At 35.5% G+C, this 17,787-nt stretch overlaps 1 protein-coding gene across 2 annotated transcripts in view; it reads left to right on the top strand.

The window, feature by feature from the left end:
- Window positions 1–11,551, top strand: part of LOC117103785 (low-density lipoprotein receptor-like) — a 29,529-nt gene extending 17,978 nt beyond the window's left edge. Inside the window, exons 2-12 of one of the 2 annotated variants that reach the window (XM_033244405.1) lie at window positions 1,301–1,420; window positions 1,552–1,920; window positions 2,109–2,234; window positions 2,683–2,808; window positions 2,933–3,578; window positions 3,696–4,096; window positions 4,318–4,530; window positions 8,628–9,279; window positions 9,397–9,797; window positions 10,095–10,422; window positions 10,593–11,551. In XM_033244405.1, the coding sequence (XP_033100296.1) occupies window positions 1,301–1,420; window positions 1,552–1,920; window positions 2,109–2,234; window positions 2,683–2,808; window positions 2,933–3,578; window positions 3,696–4,096; window positions 4,318–4,530; window positions 8,628–9,279; window positions 9,397–9,797; window positions 10,095–10,422; window positions 10,593–10,659 (3,449 nt within the window). In that variant the 3' untranslated portion in view covers window positions 10,660–11,551. The remainder of the gene's footprint in view (window positions 1–1,300; window positions 1,421–1,551; window positions 1,921–2,108; window positions 2,235–2,682; window positions 2,809–2,932; window positions 3,579–3,695; window positions 4,097–4,317; window positions 4,531–8,627; window positions 9,280–9,396; window positions 9,798–10,094; window positions 10,423–10,592) is intronic. The other variant, XM_033244406.1, reaches the window with a different exon arrangement.
- Window positions 11,552–17,787: the final 6,236 nt, after the last annotated feature.

Raw genomic sequence — 17,787 nt, 5'->3', positions numbered from 1 at the left:
ATATGTATATGCATATATATGTTGGAGTCGGTTAAATTCTCATCACCACACCACACATGTATACGGGGTCAAGTCGGTCCTGATTACTTGCAAGTAAAATGTAAACTCTTAAAGTGAAGAATACCGGTATGCATTTTTTAAAGTATGCATGTACTATCTATATTTTTTCAAAGAGAAGGCGCCTTTTTCATTTATGGTGTAGATATGAGGCGGGTATGGTAACTAGTTTATTTCCACTAACTTTAAATCATGTATCCTCTTGCCAGTCGTTGGAATAGTGGTAGCTGTTTTGCAGCTTGCCAGCTGCTATTTCCCGGCATCTAGAAATGCCACATTTATACAATTTGTTCACACCAGGTAGTTAGGAATTCAGTATCCTACTAACTTTAAATTTGTGTCTGATTCTTTGAGCTATACAATTACCCAATGCTAATTTCGGACCATATTTTCAAAATGTTCTCATCATGGTTGGGGCTGAGTCGCCAGTTATAACTATAACTTTGTGTCTGTCAATGGACAGAAATGAGAAATGTGCCCAAATTGCGGTGGGGCTGAGGTGCATATAGGCTGTCCCAAGGCTGTGTTTGCCAATGGGCATTTTGTTTTATTTTACATCTTAGGGAGTTTTCGTAAGCTTACAAATACGGTTGTCATCAGATTTTTAGACCATCTTTCCCCTACAGTAGCATAATGTCACGGCGTAAGCGATTCATGTCTTTTGCATGGATCAAGGATCATATTCAGCTAGTACAGTATATAGTTAAGAATATTTGAGAGCGAATAATGATAATGCTGCTAATGACGTATTCGTATTCGTTATCGTAAGGTTGTGAAATCTCCCTAATGTGCTATATAACCAATGTTCATTTATGCCTGTAATGGTGTTTCTGTGTCTTTTCAATCACATTACAGAATTAAATTTCTGATTCATAATAGCAACAGCCGTTTGGGTGTTCTTTGTATTTAAATCGCTGAAATTGAGTTCTGAAATTTTACCTCTTTTTGTCAAGTTTCTTATAATCACATCAATTTGGTATTCACTTTCTAACTTTGGAGATTTTATGGCTAATGCCTTGGCGCTGTAAACTGATTCCAGAAAAAATATGTTTCACTAAACATGTATCCTAAAAATATTAAGTCCTGCACCAGAATTCTATGTTTATGTACTGCAAATACAGTATATTGTGATTCGTCACGTAGAACCTTCTCTACGTTGAATTCTATAGAACAATCCAGTCTGAACCATTAGAATGTTAATACACTACATCTATTTAAATGTTTGTTTCCTTGTTTATTACAGAGGCAAGAACTTGTCGAGCTGACCAGTTCAACTGTGGCGAGGGCAGTATCTGCATTCCGGCAACGTGGCAGTGTGATCGTGACGCAGACTGCGATAACGGTGCTGATGAAGTTAATTGTGGTAAGTTTGAGATAATTTTGCAATCTACTCTATTTTACCCTAATGAATGTGTTCATATCTCACACACTAAAACGTTATGATTGATTCAAATGTTTTGGGCATCAGTACTAAACATAATTATGATATTTCAGAGGCTGTAACATGTACCGCAGATGAATACACTTGCGGAAACGGAAAGTGCATAATTAACCGTTGGGTTTGTGATCAAGACGACGATTGCGGCGACAACACTGACGAAACCTCTTGCCCACCAATAACATGCGCCCCGAATGAGTTCATGTGCAATAATTCCCTCTGCATTTCTGATCGCTGGAAGTGTGATGGTGACTACGATTGCCCCGACCTTTCCGACGAGTCCAGCGACCACTGTGCTCCTACACCACACCACAGCCGTTGTTCGCTTCGTGAGTTTGAATGTAATAATGGCGAATGCGTTCACACCAGTTGGAAATGTGATGGCGCACCAGACTGTACAGAGGGGTCTGATGAAGATGGATGTCGTAAGTACATTAGAAAATATGTTATAAGAAATGCATTAATATTTCTGAATTTTCTAGTACCAAAAACAATTTGTTTTATTCCCCCCTTTTTTTTTTAAACAAAATAACTATGCCCGTTGCAGGCTCTATTTGTTAACTGAAGATCTTAAACTGATCACAGCATCTTTTTATTGCTTATTTTCAAGCAGCGGTGACAACGTGTTACCCGTCCCAGTTCACCTGTAGTAACGGAGAATGCATTGATGGAGTCTGTGAATGTGATGGAACTCCGGATTGCACTGATGACTCCGATGAGCATAGTGAATGCCCTAGTGGTGAGTTTGTATTCTGATTAGTTATGTTCCCAACCAGTAACTCCCCGCCCCCTTGAATCTGCTACTGCCAACCACCCCTACCCTAAAAGGAACCCATTTCAGAGAGCATAATAATTTAATATGCAGAACCTCTGTCATCCTTGCCATGACCACTGAACCATGTAGATCGTCACTGACCTTACTTTTTCTTTTGAAAGGCTAAAAAACAAGTTAAGTTTAGCACACTTTCTCCTGTAGCTACATGTAGGTCCCATCTGAGCTTGACATACTTATCAGATCCATGTTCTGTAGAATATAGAGGGGTCTGAAAGGGTTTATCCCAGACTTATAATCAACAAATCCTCTTGGGTACTTCTGTTTGCACATGATTTAAAAAGTATCGTAATCAGTAGATACTAAATTAATTCAAAGAGTAGAACTAATCATGTTGTATTCTTTCTTTTGACAGCTCCCAAAGAATGCAACACAAATGAAGATTTCTTGTGCAAGAACGGTAGGTGCATCTTAATGACACAGACATGTAATGGACAACCCGACTGTGGTGATGGGTCTGATGAAGAGATTTCAAAGTGTGGTAAGTTCATATCTTTTTGAATATTTTCCAAACCCATTACATTTCATTTATTGTTATCTTGTCTTGTAATTTTATTGATGTTGTAAATAATAACCACTGGTTCACTCTATCCTTTGTTTTTTAGGTGTTGACGAATGTGCTACACGCAGTCATAACTGTAGCAGCAATGCAGAATGCATTGAATTGCCAATTGGTTTTTCCTGTTCCTGTCCAGATGGCTTTGAGTTGAATGATGCCAATCAGTGCGTGGATATAGATGAGTGCAAGAAGGTAATTCCAAAGGTATGCAGCCAGGGATGCGTTAACCATGAAGGTGGCTACAAGTGCTACTGTCAGGAGGGATATATTCTTGAACACAAGTCATACTGTCGCGCTATTGGACCAGATCCACTCGTCATTTTTGCTAACCGCGTTGATTTACGCGAATACGATCCACGTAAAAGGGAATACCGAACGATAGTAGACCATCAAAGAAGCGCAGTGGCTTTGGATTACGACATCAAGAAGAAGCAGGTTTACTGGACTGACGTCACCAAGGAGCAGATCTTCCGTACCGACATCAATGGCACTGGTGAGCCGGAGGCAGTCATTACTGTTGCGAACACACCAGATGGCATTTGTATTGACTGGGTCTTTAATAACATGTACTGGACCGATGCTGGAACTAACACCATTGAAGTTGCAAGCCTTGAAGATCCAAGCAAACGTGCCATTCTCATATCGGAGGACTTAGATGAACCAAGAGCTATTACAGTTGACCCAAGAATTGGGTAAGCTAATTTATTTTATTTTCAAATGATTTCCTTGTTTAAGTTTTGCTTGTAATCATGATAGAAATTTATTATTTAAAAATATTCAAAAGTTCATTTGCAATTCATTTTCTGCAGTTACATGTTCTGGTCAGATTGGGGCGAGAGAGCTAGGATTGAACGTGCAGGAATGAATGGACAGCAAAGACTAACACTTGTCGACACTGACATCGCATGGCCAAATGGCCTAACCATCGATCTAGTCAGTGATCTTCTCTTCTGGGTGGATGCCAAGGTACACAGTCTGAGCAGCATCGACTACAATGGCCTGGGTAGACGTACCATCCTCCATTCGGAAACAATTTTGCCTCATCCATTTTCCATCGCCGTGTTTGAAGACTATGTTTACTGGACAGATTGGAATAAGGAGAGTATCATTCGAGCGAACAAATTCAGCGGCGGAAACCGTACCACTCTAATTGAAGGACTCTACTCTCCAATGGGCATCCAGATTTATCACCGTCAAAAGCAAATAGAAGGTAAATAATCTGATACGATAGCAATGTAGTGCCTACATCAAAGCATTTGTCATTTTTAACTCTAAATTTTATACTGAACTTTTAATTTGGAAAATATTTGATTCAAAGCTAGAATCAGAAATTCAAGAAATACTTAATAAGAAAAGCTACCTGAAGGAGGAAAAAGTGTTTATAATTATAGAAGATGATAATGCATTTTATTTTATTTTTTTTAACTTCAGGGATTGTTAACTATTGCGAGGGTCATAACGGTGGATGCTCTGATTTGTGCGTAGCAGCGCCTAAAGTGAGCTCACAATCCATCAATTATTCTTGTCTCTGTCCTGGAATCTCTTCACTAATGGCGGATGGACGTACCTGTGAGGGCTCAAAGAAAAATCCACAGTCACCGCCTCCTGCAACAACAGCCAGTGCAATAGAAAATACATTTCCCAGTGGGTACATAATAAAATGTAGTTGTAATGTTGAAATGATCTTGAGAACATTTACTCAACATTGAATCAACGTTAAAAAAAAACTGTTTTGTTTTTAACCAAGTATCGGTTTGTTACCTGACATTAATTTAACATTGACAAATGTAAATATATTAAAGTACCAATGTGAAGGTGGTTTGGCGCAGTGGGAATGGTTTGGTTTTCCAACCTCCAGGTCGTGGTTTCAATTCCATCGTGCATTCCACTTGTGTACTTGGGCAAGGCACTTTATCTGCATTGCTTCTCTCTTGAGTTCGCGTTTAATCCAATGACCGGGGTAATAATGTGGAGCGCTTAAAGGCCTATTTGGCGTTAGGCGCTATATAAATCTAACATATTATTAATGTGTATTTAAGGTCTTTTTAACGTAAAACTAATGTATAGCTTGCATTTCAATGTAGAATCATTGAACATTTTTAAACCAAAATCTACTGTTTATTCAACGGTTTTCTTCAACCTTACATATTTAGCGTTTTAAGCTTGTTGGGATTTTTGTGTGAATATAGGTTTTTATTTCAATGTAGAATCAAAATTGAAAATGTGTTTTGTACCCATTGTTTGTTTATTTACTTAACGTTATTTCAACGTTAAATAAACATTGAAAACTGGTTGAGTTTACCGTTCAACAACACTGAATTCACTTTGAAATATGGTTGTGATTTTAACATAACAATTACAATGGCTATTTAACATTTTGGCAACGTTTGGTTTAGATATAGTGTTATAATATTATTTTATAATATAGAACCAACGTTAAAATGTGTTATGTTGTTATACCAAGTAGATCTACCTATTCATTACTCAACGTTATTTCAACGTTCGTTAGTTTATGTTGAAAACTGAAAAGGTTTTAAAATTACAGTAACAATATAAGCTCAACGTCTGTCATTTTCAAGTGGACATAACAATTTAGAGGTATAAATACAAAATAATAGGGAGCTTCCGATTGGACGACAACGGTAGGACGTATAACGTAATGACGTCACTAAAAGTAATCTGCACATGCGAGAACGTTAAAAACTAACAAAATGATTTTTGTTTTAGAGATTTCTGATATGCCATTATTAATAGAATCAACCTTAAAATTGTTTTTTGGCAATTTTTTTATGAAGTTACCGATTTTACCGTGACGTAACTGGCGAAAAAAGTAACAACAGATCGTGTAAGTAGCGCCGCGTAGGGTACCCGCCACCTACGATCTTTGCGTGCATGCTGTAACCATGGTTGTAACTTGTTTGTTGACAACTGCTGATGCATATCACCAAAGATACTAGAAACACAAGATAGAGTTTTCCACCCAAATAAAGTGTTCATCCGAAATGCATGGTGGGAAACAAACGATGGGACGCCCCTTACGACTGGATCTAAAAAAAACTTCAACCAAACTTTGGTTCCCAAGTCGTCGCGTATTTTATTGTCAATTCTCAATTTAAAAAAATTGTACACAATTGTACAATTGTACCCAGACAGTGACAACGGTGAATACATAATTCCTTGGCGGAGGTAGAAATCGTTGCTATTATCCAAATAAAACACACAATTAAGCCTGGATCAGTATAGAAAACAACAATATAGCGCAAAATCGTGAGGGGAATCTGATTTTTGTTTGCAGAAAAAGAAAACACACTTGGTGGCGGCTAGAAAATCATGGTCGGGCGGTGACGCTAAACAAGTATATATATATTTGTTTGGCCTTATTCATCATATCCGTACTGTAATCTGCTGATTGCAGGAGCAAAAATCAGCATAAAAGACGGCGATTAGTAAAAAAGCAATTAGTTGAGCATGCATCGTACACTAAATGGAAAATTATTATACTTAGGTTAGATTTAATGCGTTCAAAAATTTCCTTCGGGCCTTGCAGGCCCTCAGGAAATGTTTTCAAGCATTAAATCTAACCTTCGTATAATAATTTTCCTATTGCACTATGCGGAGCTCTACTAATTGCTTATTAATCATCTACATTTATTTCGAAAAACCATTTTAATTCAACCATAGCAAACAACAAACAGACGAACCGCTGTACGTGTACATGCTATTTGCACTCCACGGAACCGTACGGTTTCTAATGCACATCTGCGAATATCTGATGTCGTTCGTGAAACAGTTTTATTTTCGTTTCCGACTCGATAACATAATGACAGCATAGTGCTCTTTATATTATTAAACCTGTTGTATTTTTATCTATCTTTTTGTATTTTTTTAAATAAATTTAATCTATATGTGTAGAAAACTATAAACCAACTAAACTCGAAGATATATAACGGATTGATGATTTTACAGTGTGTGACGGTCGTAGTACCAACAGTTTGCATCGTGCGTTTTTCAGACAAATTATTTTTCAGTTAAACTTGTTCCAAATTAGTGAGTTTCGCAAATAAGTATTGAATAACGTTTTGTTGTGTACTTGGCTGATGTATCGTGTGTCAACAAAGATTTCTATAGCAATTCCATTCTTTAAAATGAATACTGGCATAATAATGTGATAGAGCGCTTAGAGCAGTATATAAAAGCCGAGTAATTATTATTATTATTATTATTTAATAATAATAATAATAATAATAATAATAATAATAATAATAATAATAATAATAAATAATAATAATAATATTGGATTTATTCAGTGTAAACACCAAGGATAGCCCACGAAAGTCTATGACAGAGCCAAGATTTTTATTAACATTTATTAAAAAATTAGCTTGGTATATACAAAATATTCCATTAGAAAAACTTTAATTAACGTGCAGATTCCCAATTCCGTATATAATGTTTTGAAAGTTTGTTTCAATATCATACTTATTTAATCTACTCAAAGTAATATAATTTCACAGTTGTTTTGATTCACTACACTCGAACAATAGATGAGCATCATCCTGAACAATAATACACCTTAGGCATAAATTTGACTCAACTATTTCCCATAAATATAACCTCTTTCGAGTTGCAAGGATGTAATGTAGACCTTTAAAATTCAGTTATTAATATTATTGATATTATTTATTACTTATTATTATTATTATTATTATTATTATTATCATCATTAATGCACAATATCTTTAAAAATCGTTTCTTTTTTTCTTTTGTTATTACATTTACATTAAAAAACTATTCATTGAAACAGTAAATGTTAGCACCTAAAAAGTCTCCAAGATTTTGTATTACTCCTTTGTTTTTACGAAAATATTTAGCTTGTTACATTATTCTATTATTTTTTTCCTTTTTTGTGGGAATAACCCACCTTTATTTTCAATCGTCTCCTTTATTCAATAACTTTTTTTTATCTCTATATTTCTAAAAAATAAACCGAAATTATGCGACACATAACAGGGGCTTAAATTCGTTCATTACGTACCATAAAGTATAATTGTCATACATTCGCATAGAGAATAGGTATAAACTAATTGAGTATTATCTTATTTATAACCGTTACATTTTTCATTTTTTTAAAAATAAATTCAATTTCTCAAAGATGGATGTTGAATCCATCAATCATTTGTGATGAACACCACATTATTAATTTCCTTTTTATTTACTATTATATTTATTTTTCTTTTTATATACAAAAAATTCCATCCCCCACCCCGACTAGGACGAGAGACCAATCCCTAATTGTGGTCTAAAAGCATATTTAGGACCAAATTAGGACATAGAAAACTCTCCCCATGAACCCTAACGGGGATTTTTATTCCGGGACGTCGACCGAGGCTTCGTCGGCGCCTTGGAGTTTGGACTCCTCCGTTGAACACGTCAGACCCCTTGACAGAAAATTTCTGGCGCCACCGTTAGGCCTATGATCATGCTATGCTTCGTTTGCTAGGTCTAGCCGACTCTAGCGGATCGACTGGTGGCTACTGTTTGTAATCTCAGGTTATCTTGTTTAAAGTTTATAAATGTTATTGTACAGTAATATAAGCAGAGTGTTAATATCAAAAAGTATATTTTTTATGTTGAATTTGTATTGTATTCCAAAACCATCGCATTTCATTATTGACATCTTGTCTTTAGTCGCTATTGGTATTGTGAATACTAATTTGTTTACACTATTCTTTGTTTTGTAGGTGTAGGTGTTGATGAATGTGCTAAGCACAAAGATAACTGTAGCAGCAATGCAGAATGCATTGAATTGCCAATTGGGTTTTCTTGTTCCTGTCCAGATGGCTTTGAGTTGGATGATGCTAATCATTGCGTGGATATAGATGAATGCAGGAAGGTACTTCCAAAGGTATGCAGTCAGGAATGCATTAACCATGAAGGCGGCTACGAGTGCTACTGTCAGGAGGGTTATATTCTTGAACACAAGTCATACTGTCGCGCTATTGGACCAAATCCACTCGTCATTTTTGCTAACCGTGTTGATTTACGCGAATATGATCCATTTAAAAGGGAATACCGAATGATAGTAGACCATCAAAGAAGCGCAGTGGCTTTGGATTACGACATCAAGAAGAAGCAGGTTTACTGGACTGACGTCACCCAGGAGAAGATATTCCGTACCGATATCAATGGCACTGGTGAGCCAGAGGCGGTCATTACTGTTGCACACACACCAGATGGCATTTGTATTGACTGGGTCTTTAATAACATGTACTGGACTGATGCTGGAACCAACACCATTGAAGTTGCAAGCCTGGAAGATACAACCAAACGTGCCATTCTCATATCCGAGGACTTACATGAACCAAGAGCTATTACTGTTGACCCAAGAATAGGGTAAGTTGATTTATTTTCTTTTGGATTGTTTTCTTGCTTGTACGTCTCGTTTGTAATTGTAATCGAAATTAAGCATTTAAAAATATCAAAATGTCTTTTGCAATTTATTTTCTGCAGTTACATGTTCTGGTCAGATTGGGGTCAGATAGCTAGGATTGAACGTGCAGGAATGAATGGACAGCAAAGACTAACACTTGTAGATACGGACATCGAATGGCCAAATGGCCTAACCATCGATCTAGTCAGTGATCTTCTCTTCTGGGTGGATGCTAAGGTGCACAGTCTGAGCAGCATCGACTACAATGGTCTGTGTAGACGTACCATCCTCCAATCCGAAACAATTTTGCCTCATCCATTTTCCATAGCTGTGTTTGAAGACTATGTTTACTGGACAGATTGGAATAAGGAGAGTATCATTCGAGCGAACAAATTCAACGGCAGAAACCGTACTACTCTGCTGAAAGGACTTTACTCTCCAATGGGCATTCAGATCTATCACCGTCACAAGCAAATAGAAGGTAAATAATTTTACACCGTAATTTACTGAGTACGAGCCATAGAGCCCAGCTACAAAGAGGATGAACATTTGTGGGTTGGCTTATACATGGAGCATTACTGTTTACAAAAAAATGTGAAATTCCCCATGAGGTCAATTGAAGGCTAACAAAATTGAAATCAACATTCCTCAACAGTCCTTTATTCTTTCAAGAAATACTTTACTCAAAAAAGGTACATGATGGATGAGAACGTATTTGTAATTACTATAGGAAGATGATCTAAGAGTTTAATTTTCATTTTTTTCCCCTTTTTTTTAGGGATTGTTAACTATTGCGAGGGTCATAACGGCGGATGTTCTGATCTGTGCGTAGCAGCCCCAAAAGTGAACTCGAGCTCCGGGAATTATTCCTGCCTCTGTGCTAAAAACTCTTCGCTATTGACAGATGGACGTACCTGTAAGGGTTTAAACAAAAATCCACAGATACCTCCCCGTGCAACAACAGCCAGTCCAATTGTTAACATTGATACGCTTACAGAATCGAATGAGGTAGAGATGATTGGTCGATCAGTTATTATAAGCGCCATTATTGGTAGTCTAGTGTTCATACTCTTAGTTGTCGCCATTACAGCCTGTATTAGATTGAGGTACAGTAAATAATTTTTCTTTCTTAAGCAATGTTTTGTTTAAACATTCTTTAAACCATGTCATAACATTTTCTTTCAAAATTTAACTCATTTAACTTGATTGTTGTACAACCCTTTCATATAGTTTAAAAAGTTAAGTTTGAATAAATATTTTTTTTTTTTGTTTACAGGTTTTTGAGTGTTAAAAATAGAAGAAATTCAAGTACCGAAGATCAATTATTTTTACGTCATCTATAATAGTATGAACACAATCCAGGTCGAGAGTATGAAACGGTGTTTGAAGGAAAGTTTTTGCGATACCCCATGGCTTCCCTGACGTCCCCTTACCGCTAAAAAAAGTTTCCTCCCATTAATTGTTCTCTAAACAAAAACGTACATGACAGCCAGAGCTGAATTGCGTATGAATGTACAGTTAAAATTGTAAAAACGTATTATGCATCAACAAACCAAAGAGAGGACAGAGAAAAAAAAATTAAAAATTACAACTGTTAATATAAGAAAAATGAACGTGCAACATTAAAAACGAAAAAAAAAACATTAAAAGAGAAATCAAATGCAAGCAGTTTGTACTGCAGTGTCATGTTTTCAAATTACTGTACCTGTTATGGGATTGTGGAACTAATAATAAGGCCTACATCAGTGGCACATCACCACTGAATAATTAAAAAACTTCCTCAATTATCTTATTTCAAAGTGGAAGGACGCTAGGATTTTTATGGGCCTGAGATGTCATAGAAAATTCTCGGTTGAAGAAACCCTGTAAAGGAATTAATGTTAATTTTCAATACCTTAAATTGATGTAATGTTTATTGTCATAATTCAATGGTAATCATTTCAGTTAATGTAAAATATACTTTTTCCATATAAAAACAATAGGAAATGAACACAGAATTGAATTTAGTTGGAATTATGGAATTATATGAAACAAAATCATTACCAATCGTGTGTATTACTAACATTATTAAGAAATGATGGATCAATGACGATAGTGGAAATCGCTGTGATGTATTATGGTAGACGTGTAATTCTCTTGTTAAATTCAAAAAAGAAAAAAATAAACCTGTATTTAAGTTTTAACTGACATTAACTTAATTAATCTGTTATGGAACATTAATACAATATTAGACATTGCGTGAAATTTATCCAATTAATTACTGTGTGGTGGTTTGTACGTTAACACTATTCAAAATGCTGTTTCATCTGAGAATACACGTTCATAATTTTTTTTATTTACATGCATTGTATATATATGTATATATATATATATATATATGTATATATATATATATATATATATATATATATATATATCANTGTAGTCCTGTAAATAAATGAATAAAGAAATTGTGTAATAAAATGACTCTGGCGGGACTCGAACCTGCGACCTCTCGCTGTCAAGGCGAGCTTCATAACCATTAGACCACGGAGGCTTCATGGTTGAACAGATTCAAATACCACCAGATACACTCCATTACACAATATATTATATATATATATATATATATATATATATATATTTCCTTTAAAAAATTGAGTCAATTCTACTACTACCTACATATTATATTTTATATATCTGATTTATATATCCTAGAACAGTTACAAAATCAACTTTAGTTACTAAATTTAATTTCATATATTAAGTTAGCTTCCTTATTATTATTCCTGATTAAAAAGTTTCGTACACAGTCACTGCATACTTGTTATCTCTAAATCGTAAAGGAGAAGTTTACCAGTTAAAAATCTCGCTTAGGCATGTGTTATAATTATAGTAGGCTGTCCTATATGTATTAACGTGTACTGATGCATATTTACGTATTTTAGAAGTATTTATGTATTTTAGAAGTATTCATTGGGGAAGCCCATCTTTCATTACGGCAGTCTATTTTGTTTAATCACTAATGTTGAGATTTGTGTGTTTTTTTTTTTTGTTTTTTTTTTTTTTTTTATTATATGTTCTATTTGTAGACTTTTTCCTTTCTTTCATGTTGCGTGGTAGTACACAAAAACAAAAAAAGGGGAAAAAAGTGAAAAAGGAAAAGAAAAAAAAAAACTAGTTATGAGCCCTTGAAGCTTTTTTCATGTATTTTTTAAGATGTGTCACTCATAAGCCAGTATTGGCTGGTCTTATTGTATTATAAGAGTGTGACGTTAATAAAGACAAAACTAAAAACTTTAAAAATAGTCATTTGCATTGATTAATATACTACCATCTGATCGGGCATAGCTTTCATGTTATTGCATGGTGTGGCGCCAGGATGCAGAGGACAGACCCAAATGCACAATTTGGACCACACTAAGCCATTAAAAAAAAAATATAAATAAAAAAACTCTCCCCATGAACCCTGCCAGGGATATTTTTTTTTTCATTCTTGGACCCCGACCGAGACTCTAATCAGGCCCTTTGTTCGGACCATCTCGTTGGACATCGGACCTCTTGTCGGCGAATTCTGGAGCATCCGCTGTGTTCTTCTTGTCTTTCTAAATAAAAGGGAATGTAAATATATCTTGCGATGAGAGTGGTTACCGTTACCTACCATTTATGTTGATTAGTAATTCCGAACGATTGAAAAACTATATGTTGTTTCCAAGTAAAGTTTTACATTATGGCAATAGTCTTATAAGTGATGAAAGGCTGGTGATGAATGTTGCTAAAAACTAAATGGTTAAAATTAGTAAATCAACGACCATATGGAGTAAAATCGGTAATTATCTAGAGGGCAGCAAACACGTTTTTATGGACGTTAACATTGCTCAGAAAGGGGTTCCGGCCCGTTGCCACCCGGCCCGTTGCCACCCGGCCTTTTGCCACCCGGCTGTTGCCACCCGGCCCGTTGTGATCCGGCATTTTGCCACCCTTTAGGCCTGTTGCCACCTGGCCTTTTGCCACCCTAGGCCCGTTGCCACCCGGCCTTTTGCCACCTTTAGTAATGTCGAACTAGGCCTATTTATATTATTTTGGTGGGTTTTGTTACATAGATTTGTACTAGTAGGCCTATTGTAGCAGAATTTTTTCTTGATTATTATTTACTTTCCAGTTTAACATTTAATTATTAGTTTACTGTATTTTATTTTAAACAATCGTCCATGTGCCTTTTTACCACCAGGAGAAAATTACAGAAATAAACATTGTTATATCCTCATAAAGAGAGAAATACTGCAGTGAGTTTATTTTTATATTTTATTTTTAAGTATATTCGTATTCTAAAATATAAAGAAATAGCCTGTGCTTTTACAATTAAAAAACAACACATTTATGATAATAATAGTTATAACCACAAGCCTATATTATTTGTGTATAATTAACTTTATGGAATTTATTTTGTATTTCTCTCTTTATGCGGACAATTTATTACAAGCATATATATTTTCTCATGAGAAATAACCGTCAATGATAAACTTTGGATAAAGCCCTTCTCGTTAGCGGTAAACTAAAGGATATTGCGCTCAGTAACATTAACGATTTAAATATTCGACTTTCCCAATGGTGGCAAAAGGCCGGTGGCAACGGACCGTGTGGCAAAAGGCCGGGTGGCTAAAGGCCGGGTGGCTAAAGACCGGGTGGCAACGGGCCTAGGGTGGCAAAAGGCCGGGTGGCAACGGGCTGGGTGGCAACGGGCCGGGTTGCAACGGGCCCAGGTGGCAACGAGCCCAGGTAGCAACGGGCCGGAACCCAATAATAATAGCTTATCATTGCTATTGTCATCATTGTCACTATATTTATGTTCATTATTATTTCCAACACTCAAAAGCAAGTCAATTAAATCAAATACAAAAAAAAAATCTGTTCAATTTATAACACTTAATAAAAATTGTAATTCATGGTGTTCTGCCTTCACAAAAAATGTAAAAAAAAAAAAAAATATACACACTAACTAAAAACAGTACATACTCAGAAAACGTAATATATATATGTATACATATGTACGTCTGAATACATACAAATAAAGATAGAACGCTAATCAGGAAGCTACTTCACACATGTGCCTTTCATGAATTGTTGTTTACAATCTGCTAAACAATCAATCCATTCATTATTCCGTACACATAGTTTGGAAACGGGCCTAGACCTCTCAGAAAGCTCTGTCCTATCAATTTTTATTTGAGAAAACCATGTGACATGCCTAAATATGGTCATGATGACATGACAACTGAACATGACCTTATGACTATATATGGGCATACGTAGAGTGTGGACAGAGCAATACAAACTAATTTTAGGCCTATATTAATTTGAGTAAGGACAAACAGTTTGTGACGATTTATTGTCAAAATGCGTGCATAGATCTGAAAGAAATATTATATTGTTGGCCCATTCTTTTAAATGCCTTACCATTATTGACATATTTTGAGTTAAATATTGGACGAGGACTTGTCTCGCTACAAAAGCAACATATGTAAGAATTCATTATTCAAATAACGTTAATACAGTGGAAGGGATGTATTGAAGGTAAGTGAAACATCCACTTCAGTGATTGCGGCTGATACAAATTCGTATGGTGGATCACTATAACTATAACGGAATAAAATATTATAAACCAAAATTAATTATTTTTGGTTCGTTATTTTTTCATTCGGCAAACCCAGTTGTTTGCCGAATGAAAGATTGCCGAGTCCCTGTTTGCCGACACAAACACGATTAATCCCATTTTGCAGAAACCCAGCTTGCCGAAACCCAGTTTGCTAAAAGTCAATCTAAAAAGGTAAAACATTAACAACATAAAATTCACGACAGAGGACTCTCTTACCATGACTGCATCTGTACGAAGAGGTGGCAACAGCGGAAAGTTCTGGACAGGTGCGAAATTGTGAGATTTCCAACGCAATGCATTGTGGTTACATAAATTAGGGCCTATTATTGTTGTTTAATGGATACGTTTAATGATGAGATGACAACGCAAGACAACCAATAAATATATCTTAAACAAAATTTAAGGAAAAAGAAAAAACAAAACAGAAACAAAAACAAACGGAGCCTTGGGAAAATTAAAAAAAAAACAAAAACATTCAATTATTACAAAATTATTATTTCATCGATCATCAATATTAGGCTATATACAAATTATAAAAAATTAATTAAGAGTAAGGCTACTCTTAGTTCAAAGTGCTGTGCTATTCAGCTTGTAGGATAGGCCTGCAAGCGAGCTGGTATAGTTGAGCCAAAGAATCGAACTTCACACGTGGTGGTGGTGCGTTTTAGCGCTTTATACCTAAAGCATCCAATGCTAGGTTTGCACTATGTTCCCGGTGGCCACGGCAGCCACGTTTCAGGCCACCGTGAACAAAACGGGATGGACGTGAGACAACGCGGGGGGACGGGATAAGCAAACGACGGGCCGTGATTGCCGTGGATGCCGGCGCAAATTTTTAAATGTCAAACATTTGCCACGGCAGTCACGGTTCGAATGAGAAATCCAGTAGGCCTAAGTCGCACGGGGTGATCGCAACAAAACGTGACAGTACGTAATAAGCCATAACAAAACTTTGAGGCGGTCCGAGTGGGACGGGAAGCATAAAATGGAAGAATGCCACAAATAAAACAAAAAGAATCCAAGCTATGCCACCAAAAAAGCCAAGACGGAAACTTAAAACGTGGAAAAAATTGCCAAAATCCCACGGCGCACTACGTTTCTGGCAAATGGGGCTGCCGTGGCCACCGGGAACATAAACCTAGCATAAGCACTTATAGAACACATGGGCCTACTCAGCTCCCCGGGGGAATTCCATAATATTGCAGCAAAAGATATAGGAAGAACGAGCAGCTAGCGTATTTTGCATTACAGAATTGTAACGGGTTTTTTTCCGGAAGTGCATCATAATCATGCGAGTCAGGCCCTCTTGCGGCCTTGTATGAACTTCCAATAATAAAAATTACAGGTAATAATGTAGGAGAGTGAAGAGTAGGTATTGGCATAGTTTTCTACTGACTATGGTATAGGCTAGTATAGAGAGTTAGACGATTTTATGTATTTATCAATTATTCTAGGTCTCACTATTCTTGTACATATATAGCTTAGACCTATATAATAATTTGATAGGCTAAGCTAGGCCCCCAGCTTTCAAGTAAAAAAGGAACATTACAGTGTATTTGTTAGGTGTAAACTTGATCTAAAATAATAGATAGAGATCTACTAAAGGGCCTGGACTTGCCTAGGCGAGGCCACTTTGGTTAGTTAAACTTGGCGTTGATTAATTAACTATTATTAATTAATTATATTATATTTAGCATTATTATTACTAAATATTATTGTTTACTTATTATTATTATCATATTCATCACCAATATAATTGTTATTGTTGTAGGCATAATAATAGTAATTTTATTATTAATATTATTATTATTATTATTATTATTATTATTTTTACTATTATTATTATTATCAATATTATTATTAAGAACATATAATAATAATAACATGCCTTATAATTATTATTCATAAAATAATAACATGCCTTAATTATGCATTAAAATGATAACATGCATAATTAATAATAATAATAATCATAAAAATAATAATTATTATAATAATTAATTATAATTATATATATATAAATATATATTATATATAATAAATAATTATAATTAATAACTGTAATAATAAAATTATAATGTTAATATTATTAACATTTAACATTTTCCAACCTGGTTAGGATCAATAAGTCTTTATGGTCACATACTTTGGTACCACATTTTGACGGTAATGTGTTGTAGTTCCACATTTACAGTGAAATTAAGGGCCGTTTATTTGAGTATTATTATCTATTTTACACTAATAAAATGCCTAATGCAGGATGCAGGATTTTTGGCGGTAGAGAGTGCGTGCTAAGAGCCGACACCACCTCAGCCTCATCATTCTCATGATGGGGTTGAGGCTGTGGCCATATAGGCAGTAGCGGCTCTAGGATACTTTTTCTGGGGGTGGTGGTCTAAACTGTCTGACAGAGGGCTTGAGTTTGTATGCCTGCTGAGGGGGAGGGTTTGGAAAGGGTGACCCCCTCTCAATGAGATATTTTTAAATAGGAACCTATAGATGGCTGGAAATGGCACTATACGACTGCGAAAGTATTTTGTTTTTTTGTTTTGGCTTGGTGTAGGCTTGTTTTAAATTTTGTTTTTGTCCGACTGCCCGACGAACTCGGCCGGTGGGGGTGAGAGGCTTGACCTGTCCGATGGGGACTCAATTAACATCAGATCATGTAATGTTTTGTTATTAGATAATAGGACATAACAGGCAACTGATGCAAACATAGTCTTACATACTTAAGAATATTATTTTACCTAAATATATAATATTATATAATCATATAATCATAATATACAGAATATAATAATAATATATATAATAATCAGAAAATATATAATATATA

This window comes from Anneissia japonica, unplaced genomic scaffold, assembly GCF_011630105.1.
Source record: "Anneissia japonica isolate Jap-2015-1 unplaced genomic scaffold, ASM1163010v1 scaffold287718_len389476_cov179, whole genome shotgun sequence".
NCBI classification, from domain to species: Eukaryota; Metazoa; Echinodermata; class Crinoidea; order Comatulida; family Comatulidae; genus Anneissia; species Anneissia japonica.
The sequence above is the reverse complement of the archived record's forward strand: the minus strand, read 5'-3'. Positions and strand labels throughout refer to the sequence as shown.